Genomic DNA, 18,247 nt, shown 5'->3' with positions numbered 1-18,247 from the left:
GCTTTGGGGGCAAAATTTTTCCGTTCAGGTTTATTGGTCGCTTGATTGACTCTTTTCAGCTTCCTATAGTCATTGATGGTGTGTCCCTGCCATCCACAATAATCACATTTGAGATGTGCGAGACATTTGTCTGAGGTATGCCCAATTTTGTCACATTTTTCACAATTTAAATGAGGATCTTTAGGCATGAAAACCTTCTTTGGTTTTCGTGCATTATTCTTCAAGGCAAAAGTCGAAACTTTCAACTGCGGTGCACTTACATTGTTCATCCCAAGTTGTTTTTCCTCTTGAAGCGTGAGAGAATGTGTCTTGCTGACATTAGCAAGGGGATCCATGAGCAAAATCTGCCCTCTTATACCCGTGTATATTTCATTAAGCCCCATGAGAAATTTCATGATTTTCTGGTTTTGCTGAAACTGCATCACTTCCTTCATGGCACCACACATGCATTTAGGAATGTTATAGAGGGTGTCACGTTCATCCCATAGGCCTTTGAGCTTGGTGTAATAAGCTCCAACTGTCATATCGCCTTGCTTGCAATCGTGGATGACTTCTTCGACATGAAAAATATGAACGCTATTGGTAAGAGAAAAAAATGTTCCTTCAAGTCGAGCCAGATTTCATGGGCACTCTCATTGTATATTATACTTGCACCAATCTCTTCTGCAATTGAATTAAACAACCATGCATTGACAAGGTTGTTGCAGTGCGTCCATTATTGAAATTATGCGGTGGACGTCTCTGGTGGTTCTTTGATGGTGTCGTTAACGAAACCTTCTTTGTTTTTGATGTTAAGAGCCATCAACATGACACGAGTCCAAATATTGTAGTTTTCTTCATTCACTGGTTGTGTAATGAGCACGAGATCGGGTTAATATGAGTAGTGAAGATAAAAGAGGTCGTTCGAATTGTTGAATTTGCTAGATTTAAGCTTGACTGAATTTTGAGTTTTGTTTGTCATGTGTTTCGACCTAAAAAAAAAGATAGATGAGGGTTTCAACGTGGAAGAGGAGATGGTAAGACTCAGAATCGTGTTTACTTTAATATCATATTGAAATTTAGAATAATGCGGAATACTTAATTATTTCATTGATATGAACTGGTGTATAAATAACTCTTACAAGAATCCTATAATAGAAAAACTAATAAAAAAAATGATACTAATAAAAAAAATGATATGAAAAAGATATATCACCTGATATCTCCAATAATCAATTCATATTAATTATTAGAAGATATAAGAAATAACATAAAATAAAAAAACAAATAATTCATTATCCAATGAAATAAATATGAAATAGGAAATGAAATCTCCTTAATTCTAAGAAAATAATTTATTCATCATAACTTCTTAAATGAATAAATTATTTCTCACTATAACTCCTAACAGTCTAATTATGAAATGCATTGTTGCAATATTCTAATAATACATTTCCTTATTTTTGTGCACATTGAAATAATAAGTCCATCCCAATTCCCAACTTTAGGTCAAGTTCCACTTTTATCTTTTATGATATAAGAATTTAAATAAAATTTTTTAATAAAACTACAATTATTTTAAAATAAATAATATATAACATTGAACTAGTTACTTTTTGCCGTTAAAAGAGCGACAAGATTCTAAATTCCAAATCAGAAATGTGGCACTAAAACTATAAAACATAGAATTATAAAAGCAGTTTATTATTGGACGTGTATTAATTCATACATTCGGGGCATTTCAACTCACTCTACCTGAATGAATTTTATTGAACTGGTTCCCTGGTAACAATCAAAACCAGAATGAGTGATAATAATAATAAAGCACCTTCGTTTCCACAACCATTTTATCATTTCGTTAAATACATGCTTATAATTTTGCATTTTGCTGACCGAATGCTGGGTCGATGCACACCACCACCTGCATTTACAATATTGCAGTAATGTTAGTTTAGTGTTAATGGAAACAAAATTGTGGAAATAAAAGGCAACTTTCCTGAGTATACATAAATACATAAATTCCCTCCAAGTCTAGGGTGTGATACTCAAATTCTTAGGCGCAAAAGGGATGGTCGGGGCTCGTATAATAGCCTCTGACCATTCCACTAAAAATAATATGTATATATATATGTGTGTGTGTGTGTGTGTGACACATTAATAGAGCAATTTCTGGTCCATCTAGCTATCATCATTCAGCTTAAAGTTTGAACCACTAAAAATAATATGTATATATATGTGTGTGTGTGTGTGTGTGTGTGTGTGTGTGTGTGTGTGTGTGTGTGTGTGGAAGATTTACATACATGCCACCTTCCCTATGGATGAAAATGTGCAGTTCACTATTTTAAAATAACAATAGTCGTATGTTTGATGTGATATGAAAGATTTTGGTCGTGTAAATATAAAAACTAAATTATCGATGTTAGATATGTAAATAAATAAGAATTGGGTGGTATGTATGTAAACGATTGAGACATGACTCCAGCATAACGGATTTCTCCTCCGTGTGAGATTAAATTTGTACAAAGCCTTGTGCAAGAACAATAGAAAAAGAAAAGCATATCTATAGTTTACCTTGCCAAGGCTTTGACCAGAATGTAGATGCTCAACTGCATCAGCTACGGAAGCAAGACCCAAAAACTTCTTAGGATCCACAGCAACCTATTCCATTCACATAAACAAATTTATTAGAAAAAAAAAAAAATCTAACATATTTGACAATTGAGTTAATTTGAAATGAAAAAAATAAACCGGACAAAATAAGATCCAAGATAATTGCTACAGGAAATATAAACCATCGCAAGTAAATCCAACACACCTTAGCATGCACTTTAAAAGAGTAAATATCTCAAAAATAGTTGCTTAGACTGCTCTCTTCAATATTAGGAAGCTGAATTACACTAAGTGGATATTGACTGGGAGAGCTCAATGATGTTTTAAAGCTTATTTTTTTTTTAAAAAAAATTATGCCACTCTGATCGTCTTTTTGTAAGTTCATACAATGTCTGAATTTTTTTTTATATTTTATTTCGCTAACAAAAGCAAATCCTACTAATCCGTTACATGCAGGAAGAATCTTTATCTTTATTTCATCAAATGAAAATCCATACTGCTCATTATTAATTTTTGACAATATTTATTTCTTTTTTATAAAAAAATAGAGGACAAATAGGGTTTCCAAACTCAGGATGACATAGTAATTATTCTGCCTGAATTACCCTTCTTTAAAATAGATTGTTAAACAATTAGTTCAATTCCTTGTCCTAATCAACTTCATTCATCAAATTTCATTTTGGCAAGTATGCAAATTAAAATTTTTAACAGGTTCTATTCTAATTAATTTTCTCTAGAAAGCATGGATGTGTTCTATTGCAACACAATATCATCTTCAGTATAACTACTAAACCGTATAACATAATTTTTCTACTGGGATTTACAAATATGTGATTCAATCTTCTTTCTTCCTCCTTTGATGTAGTAAGTCCTTGGTCAGGAGCCTATTTTGTATTCAACTTGGTTAGCAAGTTCAATGTTATTATTAGTTTGAGCATCTCTATTTGTTCAAAATGAAGTTTTGAAATATTTCAAAAAGCCATATTTTCTGTATTTAAGATCATAAACATGTGATTAATCATTAGAATTTATGATGAATTGAAGAAAGAATTTCTATAGACCTCCACTCTTGAATTCTCTTTTCTAAAATCTCCCTCATTCTCGTCATCTCTACAACTGCTTAACCATTTTTCTGCATATTTTTGGCTTGACGCGGGCTTGGGTTCGGACCGGCGCATACAATTGACCGGTCCAGCCTTCCTGCCGAACCCGACAAGCCATGACCGAGTGGAAGCTTCTGCCCATCTTCTTCTCCTGCTCTAATGTCTCCCTCGCCTAAGCCTTTCCTTCCTTCTTGGACTGCATTTCATTATCTTGTCTTTTCCTTTCCACTCTCCTTTAATCTTTACCTATTTTCCTACTTACCTAATCTACCCTCCACTCACATCTTATTTATAATTGTTGTGTGCTGATTGCAAAACAGTTTTGATCATTCTCTGATTTTAGGTATGCCACTAAGGCATACCCTCTCCGAGGGTTGTATTTGAAGGAAAGCAGTGCTTCGGCTATACCTCGCCCAAGGTGATGTTATCCCCAAGCAGTCCCTTCCATCCTCAGCAAACATCCCAGCCTAATACTTCCCTCCGCACAGACGAGATACCATTTGCCCCTCCTGCTCGCCCCAACCATCTATAGATCCTGCCATCACCCATTTCTACTCAGGACAACCACGCGGCTCCTCCCCTGTGCAGGCCATGTGAACGCAAGTCAGTAGCATCCCGTCAGCTATCGCTATACCTCAGCATGAGCCCCCGCCACTCTACCGACCCTTCCGCCGGTCGTGTCTGCATCCTATCACCACCCTCTGAGCACCTGCTCGAGATGATTGTTTTTATCTTTTATTATTTGCTTTTGTTTTTATTTCCGCAAGTTGCATTTATCATTATCTGTGTTGTGTTAATTTGTAGCGTTGTCCTTGTGCCCCTTTTGAAATCAATAAAAAAATGTATATCGTCGCGTCGTCATTTGGGTTAAACCGTATAACATAAGTTTTCTACTGGGATTTACAAATTTGTGATTCAGTCTTCTTTCTTCCTCCTTCGATGTAGTGCAAGTCATTCATCAAGAGCCTATTTTGTATTCAACTTGGTTAGCATGCAATGTTAGTATTAGTTTGATCATCTCTATTAATTCAAAATGAAGTTTTACAATATTTCAATAAGCCATATTTTCTATAATTAGGGTCATAACCTATGATTAATTATTAGAATTTATGATGAATTGAAGAAACAATTTCTATAGAATTTATGATGAATTGAAGAAAGAATTTCTATAGAGCTCTGCTATGGAATTTTCTTTTCTAAAACCCCCCTCATTGTCGTAATCTCTACGACTGATTAACCATTTTTCATGCATATTTTTGGCCACACAACTTTGCATCTCAAATTACAGTCTTAACTGTGCTCCAGCTCCAGCTCCCATTAGTCTCATTGTTGCTCAAATTACAAACAGACTTATGATGCCCATTAGCCTCATTGTTGCTCAAATTACAAACAGACTTATGATGAATTGGTCAACCCAAAAACACCACAAACTCGAGCGGAAAAAATATAAGCAAAGGAAAGGATTAGCTTAATTAAATTTTAATGATCTAGTAGCATGCATTAAAATCGTCCAAGCTTATAAAGAAGTTTGTCTAGAATAATGATATTGCTCTTGAAGATTTACAGTGAATCTCTCTACCAAAACAATTGACATTTATGCAGAAAAATAAACTAAACTGTAAATGTAAACGTTTAAATTTAAACAAATTATTGTAAATATAAGTTTTATTAATTAGAATGACACTTTTGTGTTTTGGATTTTCATGAGTGTGATAAACTGAAACTGCTAGAGAATTTCCTCCCTCCAAATATAAATTTCCGCCTTGGAAATTCCAAGCTCACCGGGCCGGGCCGTGACACTTAGCCTCTTATATTGATAGCTCCTATGATCTTGGATGCTTATTCTGATACTTACAGTTCAACAATATTGCGCCTGTTGTTGCTCATAATTTTCATTTCCATGCAAAACTTGTGGGTGGATAATCAAACTCAAGATTGCATCCCTCTCCATCTGTGAATTTTCCATTTCATTTTCGATAAGATTCATTTCCACCACAAGATAAGCAACCATCTTCATATCAAGGCAAACTTACAATCCTTTTCTCTAAAAATGAGATCTCTGAACTTGCTAAATTGCTGTCCTTGTCAATTATAGGCAAAATTTTTTTGGGTCGCCATAATATAGATGTCATTCACAAATTCTCATCGAACTTGGCATCTATTCAATTGGGACAACTAATTCTGTCACATCATTATAAAACTATCCTCAAATGCAAACTATACCAAACTTTTGTTTACATGCACCTACTACATTATTAATGACTCCCCCTAAATTCAATAGCTGGTTTGCATCTGAATGGCTAATACACGTTAATTATAGTGTACTGCATTTTAGGGCAATAATTTTGATTAGATTTGGACAAATGAAATAGAATACAAAAAATAAAAGTTACATAGGTATTGGTCAAAAGCAAGTGTTAAGGTACCGAGATATATGAAAAATGAACGCCTCCAAAAGTCTCTGATATGATATTAGTAATGGCCTTGTGCTTGATGTTTGATTTTTATTCCAAAATAATATTTAAAAAAAAAACTGTTTCTTGATAGACATCAAACCGACAAGCTTGAACTAGTAAAAGTTTAAAGATTACAGAAGAAAGTACCTTAAGTTTTCCAGAAGAGTAAAGATCAAAGAGTCTATTTACATGCTCATGCCATAAGTGACTATAGTTATTCAGAAAAAATCCCGCCTGCAGAATTAATGAGTCAGAGAATGATTATAACTAAACACGAAAGTGTAAAAAGCGTAAAGAATAACAACGATGACAAAATTAACATAAAAACAAGGATGCCGCTACTATTTTAAAATTAAAATTATTTCATATGTTAATGTGCTTCGTAGTAATAAGCCAAATAATTAACGAATATACAGGTGGTGAAGAGTGGGTACAAGAACCGTGCAAGATAAAAATGAATCCTTAACCAGATGCACAATATAATAGCCGCCAAGGGACTGGAGGGTAATTTTCATGTGGATAATAGCAATTGTGAAAATACTTCCTAAACAAAGCCAGGATCCGTAATTATGTTAAAAAACTCCCCTCAATGACACAAACAACAAAACAAATACAAGATGAACCAGGTTTGTCCGTACAAAACCAGTTCAGAATTTTCTAATATGTACTGTTTCGGAAAGCAAGTCACAGATTGGCAGAGAAGATAAAGATGATTTCGTACGAGCGGAAAATAGAGTTAAGCAGTATGATATTTTAGATATGCAATTAGTTTAGGCCCAAAGAATTAGTTTTCAATTAAGAGGTCAATATTAATACTAAATATTAAAAAAACATTACAGATAAGTTTTATATTTAGACGAGATGCTTAAATAAAAATAATTCAAATGGTCAATTATGCTGGATAAATGAACAAGTACTGATTTATATATAATATTTATAAAAACCATCCAGGGCGTCTAGAAGATACTTAGGAAGTAGATTATGCGGGGAGGTTGTTGTGGAATGGCCAGGAAACAAAAATCTGCGAGAACAAGGGTATTTGGAAAAAGGTACAAGGTTTGGAATTGATCAGCGGCAGGGCAGCGACTCGGAAGCAGAGGACAGCAAGTTTCCGCGAACAAACAGCACGTAGACGCAAGTTCGACAGGCTTCTTGACTGAAAACAGCAGGTTGGATGGTGATACGGCAAGATATGGAAGGCGAGGAGGTTCCGCCACTAGTTTCTAAGCAATACCGACGCACCACTTCCAAAAGAAAATGATACAACACTTAGGAGAGAAAATTTAAGAGAGAAAACTCAAATTATAAACTAAGCAAAAACTGCATCCCAAAACATACAAAACATAAAAAGTCTCAAATGGAAAATTACCAAATTGAAAAATAGGAAAATAAGAAAGGAATACAAAGAAATAAAATGAAAGATGGAAACTTGCTAAAACTGAAATAAAAAAAAAAAAGAAATTAACAGGGATCCGGATGTTGCGATACTCGCGGAAACGGGTCGTGGATTTTTGTTCCGTTGTTTGGGTTTTTGTAACTGTCTATTTGAATTTCAACAATAATATCATTGCTCTATTGTGGTTTGGGTTAGATCATGTATCATTTGATATCACAGATAGCTTAACCCTAGTTCTATCCTAAAGTTTCTAAAATCCCCCTTATCAAGCCCCAAAAATTTTCTTTTCCCTCCTTCCACCTACCTATACCTGAAATCCCAACCAAGTCACCGTTGAGACAATTGTTAGAATCTGATTAGAAATCTACTGTGGGTGGTATACAATAACTAATATGTCAAGTACTACATCAACTCGATGCCATTGAGAAAAAGGCCCAGAGCTGTAGGGTGGGATTATTATTGATCGTAATAGTGAAATCTGTGAAGGAGAGCAAGAGAAGCTCCTGAATTCCTTCCGTAAGGATAATTCCAGTGGAGAAAAAAACAACTCATAATGCTTTGGGGTACATTATCAATGGAGGCCTAGAGCTGAAGTGTCTATTGGAAGATATAGAGATGAGGTGCTTGTTCGAGGATATAGAGATGAGATGCATATTAAATAATACATAAATGAGACGCCAGTTGAAGCATATAGAGATAGATTACCTGTCAGAAGAAGCAGAGATGAAAGAATAAAAAAAGGCAGCCCGCTGTTCTCAATCTTTTAGCATGGTAAAATTTGATAAAAGTGGCATCGTACAAGACCCACAATGGCTTTGCCATTCTTGAAGCAAGAACTATCCTATTGATGTTGTTAGGAGTAGTAAAGCAGGTTTCATAGCATTCTAAAACCAAAATCGTAATGAATTGCCATACAGGAATCTCCAGGAAATACTCTCAATATGTGAAAAGAGAAGAAAATAGCAAGTTGAGTTAACTTTTTCTTCTCTTTTTTTTTTTTGAAGCAACACAGAGAGCCAGCAGACGTATTATAGCGATACTAAAGAAAATAACGAAACCTACACCAAAGTCATTCCGGACATTCTGAGAGAAATTCTAAAGTGTCACTGTCGCATGAATGGTCACTTCCCAGTATGAAGTAAAATGCAACTTCATTTGCCCCAGTCAAGTGATCACACCCAAAAACCATCCTCAACAAGAAGGTTAATTTGGTCACATCAAGCCAACTCAACTAAAATTTAGCTCAATCAAGGCTAGTCAACTCTTCATTCAACCCATTTAATGTTAAAAATTTCCTACGCTAACCTAATTAATTAGGTTGTAACTCGATTAATTTGATCAACCCAGGTGGGTTAATGTTGACCTCCATATATGATCCACCAAAAGACATTACCAAATGCATAGTGAGCACAATTTCTCAAAAAATTGACTCGTAAATGTTCCATTCACAAGAAAGTACTCAACTAATTGCATTTCACAAAAACCATACCATTCTGATCAGTTTGTAATGCTATATCACTTGAGCTGCCATTTGAAGGGCTAAAGTTAGACAAAATGCCGAATCGAAAATTTTTTAGTGAGTCCCAACACACATGCTATCAAAAAAAGTATTAATATAAAAAAAATATGTAATGCAAAAATAAATCAATAAAACAAAATAACAACAACAACAATGATGATGTTGATGCTAATAATAATAATAATAATAATGATAATGATAATAATATTAACAATATAATAATAATAAAAGTATAACATAATCATAATTTTTTAGGATATTTATTATATTTAGTGTCCCTTTATATATAATGAAAGGGGTGCTACAGCCCCTTTCCCCACACATTTTCATGCCATCGTAGGTGCTTTTGCGCCGTCATGTGTTTGTGCATATAAAACTCGATTTAATAAAAAATCCTATAAAGCGTATCTTTCATGCTCCACTCCTGTTCTTTCTTCCTTCTGAGCTTCAAGACTTATCTCAGAACACTCAACTCCACACTTTTGCTTCAACCTTTCACTTGTCCCTTTGATGCGGGGGACACGAAAACTCCATGCATGCGAGAATGTGGAATCGCGCCGGGCGCACTTGGATGGTCTGGTCCAAGCATCCGTGAGAGTCATCTGACTTTTCCATTTGGGGTCACCTCTTTTCAACAGTAGGGCCACTCCTTAGTTATCTAGCATTATATATTGGTGCTTTCGTGTTGCTAGAGAGGTTTTGCATGGGCTCGAGACAGTCATCAGCGTCTCTCTTGTCCCTTCAAGGGATGTATCCAAGGGACCGAGTGATACTCTGACTGTATCTCACTCCCGAGGTGATGTTTATTGTCGGCCGCTATTTTTTTTTTTTTAAAAAATGTTTTTTTTAAATTGGATTTAATATAAATATAATTTTTGAAAGTAACATTTTAACTTTTAAAAAATAGATGAGACCAAACGAGTCTCACATATGAAATAATTTAGATGGTTGAGTGCGATACTACAAGTAATACACTATCCCAAAAGATGAGCATACCACTTAACTGTAAGCTCAACCACCTAAACTAAGAAGTTTGTGACATCTGTTTGGTCTGCAAAACCTTTTATATATGATCGAAATATGACCGAAAAATTCTCTTACCTAATATAAGGATTACATAATATTTATTTTATCTGGGTTCCAAGTTCCCTATAGAATCAAACTCATATAGTTAATTACATCTTAAATGACCGGGGCCAATTAAGAAGACTCTCGATTAAGATCAGTGGTTTTACCTTTGCAGATTTCAAAGTTTAAGTTTCCAAGATTGGACACGGGAAAATCAAACCAGAGTGACTCAAATAGGAACAATTATTTTAAGATCCAAATGAATAAAGAGTGGGGGATATCCCAAATCCAGGGGAAACCCTGATAATTTCCCAACTATCCTATTGTTTAGTTTTATGTCTTTGAACTGGTAATTTCCCAACTATTCTATTGTTTAGTTTTATGTCTTTGAAGTGATGTTATTCAATATTTAATCCTGCAATTTATTTTTAGAATTCAGGACTTACATTCGCACAATATCTGATCATGCAAATAACATAGAAAGATAGGAGGATTTACACCGTATCGTACGGTAACTTCGGAATCCTAAAAGTGTTAGGACTTATAAATTGCACAACAGAGTTGTGCAAAAGCCTAAAGATAATATGTGAGGATTCACGTTGCGCTAAGCAAACTACATCAAAATCCTATGGGTTGTTATTTTAACTAAGAAAAAGTTTAGTTGTCGTAGGTTTATTGTAATGTTGTAGATCGTCATCCTCCGTCCGCTACATCCTGAAATTAAGAAAAAGTTTAGTTGTCGTAGGTTTATTGTACTGTTGTAGATCGTCATCCTCCGTCCGCTACATCCTGGTTGTGCTGCCCACGAAGATTTACTTCATGTCCCATGTAGTGGTAGTTTCAAGTTTAGTGCCTTATATGTGAATGTGCAATATTGTTATTTAGTGACTTACTGTTGTATATCTCATAAGCCACACTATATCCTAATGGTTTTGTAGTTAACTTAAAGCATGCATAAACAAACTGTTATATGAAGAAGAGTAAATGAAAACAGTATAAGTGCGGTAAATAGAAACAGTATACGAAAATACAGTAAAGTGCGATAAATGTACTATAAATTTTGGGTACCTTATTTTTCTTATTATTGCTGCACTTGTAAATGGAATCAACGTCACAGGTAACAGTATAATAAACAAATTCAGCTAGCAGGACAAACATGTGTCTATGTATAACAGAATAAATGATGGAGTAGCAAATAGAAAGTCCTGAGGAAAACTGAAATCGACCCACATAAACTCGAAACAAATCATAGAAAAAGACAAACAAATAAAACAAAACACAATCTCACATATAAAGAACCAAGGGTGGGAGATTTAAATGTGACATTGGGAATGTCCCCAATTGCCAAGAGGATTTGAGTGTAAGGCTCAAGCTCAAATCCAGGAGCATTGGGTTTCATTTTAGATCAAGTTATGAAGAGAATTTCATTATTTGATTTAATTAAATCAGTCACGAACCACAGCTTAGTGCATACCCTTTCTATTGCTTTAACTAACTTGTGAATTAGGGTCGTGCCTAGTTTCAGTGCCTATTTGAAAATTAGGTAGACGAACTCTCACCTACGGTGTGCTCCTAAAATCTAGGAGGCCTACACTTGAACTTGAACTTGAAGTGTTTTAAAGTGCTATGTCATCAGTTAAGTGTTTTTCAACTAATCCTCGAACATCTTTATATCAAACTTAGCTCACTATCCGGCTCTTAAGACCTAGGGGTAAACCTATAATTTTGGCAAAAAGATTCGTGAAATGTGCTTCAATCATAATTAAAACAATTGGGCTTAAGTCTAACCAATGCTTAGGGGTCCTAATTGATAACCTATTGATCTCTCAATCCATGCCCCTAACTCTTGAATCATTTAAGCTCTTACTTTCTCTCAATTCTCAACAATTCTCACAATTACAATTTTATCCTTCTTATGTAAAAAAAATAGTGAATGGTCGGCTACCCTATTTCCCCTTTATGTTTCAATCATCTCAACAGACTAAGTATCATTTTTTTTTAATTCCCTCCCCTTTCTTTTTATTTTTTAAGGCCGTAAATCAATCCTGAAAATAATTAAATAAAAAATTCTAATTTTTAACTTAACCGTTATAATAAAAAAAAACAAATCAACGAAAAAGAAAGGCTGACCCACTTCTAAAAAAACAAATCAACTAAGCAATGGGCAAAACCGCAAGTGAATCGGCCTAAAGACGTTTAATAATCAAATCAGCTCCCAAAATATCAAGTAAACCAGACTCGAAAATAGCATTCGAAGTTTTCAAAACAACGAGAATATAACATTTAAAATGACGTAAGAGTAACATTTTGAGACATCCACTTTAGTATTTAAAAGAAGACTCAAATGAAACAGTTCAAATTTTCAAAAAGAAAGAAGCTCTAAAGACTTTCAAACCTTCAAAACTCAAAATTGTTACAGATTTAAATTTTCCCAAAAGAGAAATGAGGGGTTTTAACGCTCCCAAAATGGTAGACGAATCAAACCAAAAGTGGTGCAAGTTCCTTCCATAATTTTCTCACATTTTCCACTTATGCAAAAAGATGCATTTCAATCTACAAGGTAATGAAGAGTTTGAGTTGCATAAATATAGAGGGTAAAGTTCAAGCATTGGACATATGGAAAAACATGAGCATTATATAATATGTGTGTAACTTTTCCAATAAACTTGTAAGAATGAGCGTTACCCAACATCTGCCACAAAAAAAAAAAAAAAAAAAATCTCTTCTGTGGTTGTGAAAGAAACAAAGGCACATGGGAGACGCTACATATATATGGGAATTTCCTTACACATGTACTCACTTGGGAGAACTGTATCTCTCCAAACTTTCCAAATAGAACATAGAAACTTTCAGATATTTGTAAAAGTAAAGCATCGAATCTTTCAGATTTTTGCAAGTAACAAAACTATAACTTTCAGATTTTTGCAAATAACATACATAGAACTTTCAGATTTTCAAAAAATAAAACACCAAAGTTTTCAGATTTTGAAAAGCAAGGCGCCAAAAATTTTCCGATCCTTGCCAATTGCACATGAAAAATTTCAGATTTTTGCAAAAATAAAGCACCAAAGTTTTCAGATTTTGAAAAGCAAGACACCAAAAATTTTCCGATCCTTGCCAATTGCACATGAAACATTTCAGATTTTTCCAAAAACTTTCCAATCTTTTGCAAATATAACATATAAACTTTCAGATTTTTGTAAGAGTGAAGCATTGCAACTTTCCAGCTTGCCAAAATGTAAACTAGAATGTGGTCTTAATCATGCTTTAAAATTATTTAACTAAGGAGCAAGTAGAGAGCAAAGGAAAGCTCCTAAATGTTTCAAATTTTGCAAATACGCCACTTAAATATTTCAGATTTTGCAAATATGCCACCCAAATATTTCAGATTTTGCAAATACGCCACCCAAATGTTTCAGACTCTGCAAATACGCCACCAAAATGTTTTAGATTTTGCAAATGAGCCACCCAACATTTTTGATAGTCCAAAAGACATACACGATTGCATGCATAGGTAAAGTAGCACATATGTGAGTATTGAAATTTGGGTGTTAAATATGTAAATATAAAAGAACTGGGTGGTATGCATGTAAATTTCCCTAAGATAAATCTCACAAGTTTATCTCACTATTACCACCTACAACATGTATTGTTTTAGAACTGTCTTGAACTAACTTTATATTAATGAGAAAAGGGTGCAATAATGATTCTGAATCCTTACTAAGCGTTGATCATCAACTCTTTCATGACAACAAGCTTGATGCCACATGCATAAACTGTTGTTGATGCCATCGACTCATTCATTTAGTGACATAAGGTGGTAAATATTCTATGCCATCTCTTCGTGATCATGGATTCTTGTAATCAAATTCAGATCACTTATTACTTAACAAGTCAAACTATCCCAGCTTAAGAACTTACAATTACTATAACTTGAAGATGATACTTTTCCAATCATGACTGCATCAATACAATCCGTAATTCAAGCATTTTTACCAGCAACAAACCATGGAGAAAATTGCTTACAACAGACATTCAGGCAATCACATAATTGTAACGATGGTAGGAAAGTTATGAGATCCACAATTGCAAATGTCCCAAAGTTATATAGTAAGAGCAGGAATTAAAAATCATTTGATCAGCTCAAGCTACCTGAAACTTGGTAGTCAAATATGTGGAATGTGTGTAAAATTTAAGTTTGGGTGTTAGATTTGTAAACACATAAAAAAAAATTGAATGATATGTAGCTAAATCTTCTCAGTGTACACATAGCAGCTCAATAACTTAAATTCAAGAAATATGCTCTGACCCAATCCGTAAGAAAGAATGATATATGCTTTGACCTAATCCGTAAGAAAGAATGCTTCTACAAAACTCTCTGAGAAATCTGATATCTCCGTAGAAGCAAACCGGAAGGAATCTTCACAGTTTTGTCTGAAAAAAAGTATATATATTTTTTTATAACCTAAGGCGAAGAACTTTATGAGCGTTCTCGTAACATATAAGCCAATGTAGAAGGATCCATGGCAATTCATGCAACTAAAGCACGTGATAACTTATCTGATGTTTTCTTATCAAACGAATAGAAAATCATATGTCAAATCTGGACTAAAGCACAAATTTTGTAAGCATAGAAATAATTACTGGGCTATAGTGCACATTTACATAGAGTTTATGTTTCCTCAAACTTGAAAGCCGATGTTTGAGCCTCAGCTTTCTTCGGCGCAGCAATAAGATAAAGTGAATGGCTCTTTTTTTATGAATTCCAAAAACATAGTATGGCAGCAAGTAATTCCCAATTAAACAAACACAACTTTTTGCATGAAGTGTTTCACAATTAAACCAAAGAGGAAAGCAGTAAATCCTTACTTCCCAAATGCCTGAAGAAAGAAGAACAAAGTTGGCTTCGGACCAACCAACAGGAATCCAACCAACAACCACACCGCTTTTTTTTTATTGCTCAAAGGAGAATAAAGAAAACCAAAGCTCCAAGCACACAAAACACAGACCAACCAAGTGGGAAGAAGCACTCAGAATTTTGGCAGAACCTCCCCTTCTTCAAAATTTCGGCCAACCCTAAAGCCTCACCCTAAAGCCTCCCCAGGGTGGGGTTTTATAGGCAAAAGAAAGAGGAGCAACCATCTACCAACCCTAATGGTGGCCGAATGGGGTGATGGGAGAAGAGGAGCGTTTAGGGAAAAGGAACAGGCGGCCTAGGGGAAAGGAAGGGTCGGTCAGGTGGAGTTTCTCCATTGGAGAGCTGCTCGGTCGAGCGGGGATCGAGAGGGCGAGCCGCTAGTGAGAGAAGAGGAGGGCGAGTCATCACAAGAGAAATAGGAAATGGCTGGAATTTCTAAAGGGATGGTTTCCAATACTAGTTTTCTAAGATAGTCAATAGGAACGCCTAGAGCTAGATCCTAGGATCCTAAGGAAAAGAATAATGACCTCAAAATGAGGTCAACATTTATCTTCCCTTAACCTTCTGCAACCTTACCTCATCAATCCCCGTCACCCCTTCACTGCTGTAGCCGCAGAAACAACAGATTTTACTATTGTTTCTGCCAGTTACGCCATTCCCAACCTCCCTGCATCGCTTCCTGCCTACTTCCTTCCAAAACTGCTGGAAATCTCTGTTTTCCTGTGGTAGCGCACCTTCTCTTCCAGACATGCTGCTATCCCAGGAAAGTCACCCCACTGCTGCCTTCCCTCATTCCATCCCCTCGGGACAGCTGATTCGTGCTGTTTTCTGTCAGTTACAGCAATTCCTTGCTTGCTTCCGCCCAAGATAGCAAGCTGACACTGTCTTGCCATTGTTTCCCCATAGCCCTGCACCTTCCTGACCTCGCCTCCACCTTTCCAAGCCCCTAACAGCCACCACCACTACTCGATATCCACCCTAACAGCGTGTAGCGTCTTGATTTGTTGCTATTTCTATTTTCTATTTGTCGTACCATATTTGCTGCTATTTCTATTTCTGTTTGTATGGTTGTAATTCCCTATTTGAATTCAACAATAATTTTTAGTCTCATATTATTGTTTGGGTTAATTCCGATATCACCCTTTCCCGCTGGCCACCTCTATCTTTCTCATACAATCTCATTCTGAAAATATATCAACCCCCGTCATCGAAGCCATCACCCTGCATAAAACCCATATGTGTCTTCCTTGTTATATTTGGGGGAACAGTGAGGAAAATTTATATTACCCTATTTTGTGCTTTTCTTGTGCAAGGAATTCCTCCACAGCAGGAAAATCTAAAGAAGGAATCTGAACACAACAGCCAGAAAACTAAACCCAAAAATCAGAAAATAACAATTTATAAGCTCCTATTGGAGAAGAAAAGAAAAGAAATAAAGAAGAAAACTCCCACAAAACAGGAAGGAGTGAGGAGGCAAGAAAGATCCAAAAAATAGCCATTAAAGACTTCCCATATGGAGAGAGCACAAAAGAAAGCAGATAGGAGGGGCGAAAGCCCCGCCTCGTATGGAAGCTGCGAGAACTCCAACCCGGTCCAATGGACTGGTTGATTGGCGAGAGTTTATTGCCAGCCAACTGAACCAACTGGCGCTTGTAGCACCCATGTAAGTGGGTGCCTGTAGCACTCGTGTTAAAGTCCGCACTATGACAGCCCTAACCCGAAAAAAAAGGTATTTGTGCTAAGTAATCAATGCTTTGATCACCAATCAAAAGAGGTTAAGGTGTTTTAAGTATTTGTGGAATATTTTTAATGATAATACTTTTTTGTAAATTATGTTTTTCATGTTTTCATTGAATAAATAAGGTCTTTTATTTAGGATTATGAAATTGAAATTAAAAGGTACTCTTTTTATCAAATCCAAAGTTTAGCAAAACTTTGGCCTAGAAAATTTATTGTTCTCTTGACAGAGGGAATTGAAAAGCCTTGGTTATGTGTCAAAGCTTGTTCATTTATAAGTTCTTGTGGCTTTCATCAGTAACATCATTCCCTTAAGCTTTTTAGGACATTTGTTAAAGCTCCCATTTGTCTTTATGTTGTAATTTACATTCTTATTTACGTTTCAATGTACAATGAAAATCCTGAATTTAGGATTGTGAGAGTGCGATTAGAAGACAAATTTTTTTATCACCCACAAAGATTGGGGAAATTTTGAACTAGGAAATTTATTGCACCCTTGAGAGAGGGATTGTAAAATCTTGAGTTAACATTTGCAAAAACAAAGGTAGGTTGCTCTTAATCTATCAAATTGAACTTGTAATGCTCTTCTCAACCACATGAAGCGGAGTACATCTTCGCTGTAGTAAAATCATAGTAGCGGGAATCCTAAAGTTGGGAGATTTTGGCATGGATATTGGCTAAATTGCAAACAAACCATGCAAAATTATATCACAATCGCTCTATAGCTAGTTTATTCATTTGCTTATCTAAAACAATATAATAAATTTGGTGAAAACATAATTGTTTATTGTGTGATTATGTAGAGATTCATTAATACTATGCTTAAAGTTAATTGCACTCATACTATAATCATTAGCATCACCATAATGTTGCATATAACTTAAAAATGTAAGTGAATTAATTGTAATAACTAATGTAATTGAATTAATCAATTCAATTTGAACTTCATTGTATTAAACTAGCTCAATTTGATTTATAACCTACGAAATAAGTTACTTATGTGGTACCAAAAAATTTTTTGCTTTTATGGCATTTTAAAAAGATTTAAATAATAGATTGATTAGCATGCATAATCAAATATATGTGTGTAAGAAGTTTGTATAGTAAAGCATGCATAGTCAATACACATTGTGTAATTATTGATTTCTATATCTATACGCTTAGCTTTTAATTTGATTAGTGAGCTTATTATTATATTATTTTATTTCCACATTTTCATTACTAGAAGTATTTGTTTTATGCAATACTTGTAAAAAAAAAACATTTCAAAAATATAGATAAACAGACCTCTTAATTCGTCATTCAACTCAACTCTAACCACAACCAAGAAAGTATTAAGACCCAGATCGCTTATATAATAATGGCTGACATTATCTTTTGCTTGGGCCACAAAGATTCAGGTCTGAATATATCTTTCTTTATAGCCAAACATCAACTTACTAAGTTCTTGCCAAAATAATA

The 18,247-nt window shown here is 34.9% G+C and overlaps 1 protein-coding gene across 1 annotated transcript in view; it reads right to left on the bottom strand.

Annotated features, from left to right (window-relative positions):
• Nucleotides 1–1,648: 1,648 nt before the first annotated feature.
• The window catches only part of LOC110019897, a 104,778-nt gene continuing 88,179 nt past the window's right edge, over nucleotides 1,649–18,247 (bottom strand). The window contains exons 17-21 of the mRNA XM_020717763.1: nucleotides 15,737–16,011; nucleotides 15,626–15,653; nucleotides 6,296–6,382; nucleotides 2,551–2,637; nucleotides 1,649–1,900 (exon numbers count right to left, since the gene is read on the bottom strand). Coding sequence (XP_020573422.1) covers nucleotides 1,850–1,900; nucleotides 2,551–2,637; nucleotides 6,296–6,382; nucleotides 15,626–15,653; nucleotides 15,737–16,011 — 528 coding nt within the window. The 3' untranslated portion in view covers nucleotides 1,649–1,849. The remainder of the gene's footprint in view (nucleotides 1,901–2,550; nucleotides 2,638–6,295; nucleotides 6,383–15,625; nucleotides 15,654–15,736; nucleotides 16,012–18,247) is intronic.

The sequence above is a fragment of the Phalaenopsis equestris genome, unplaced genomic scaffold (genome assembly GCF_001263595.1).
Source record: "Phalaenopsis equestris unplaced genomic scaffold, ASM126359v1 Scaffold000085, whole genome shotgun sequence".
NCBI lineage: Eukaryota > Viridiplantae > Streptophyta > Magnoliopsida > Asparagales > Orchidaceae > Phalaenopsis > Phalaenopsis equestris.
Note: the sequence above shows the minus strand (reverse complement) of the source record. Positions and strands in the feature narration are given on the sequence as shown.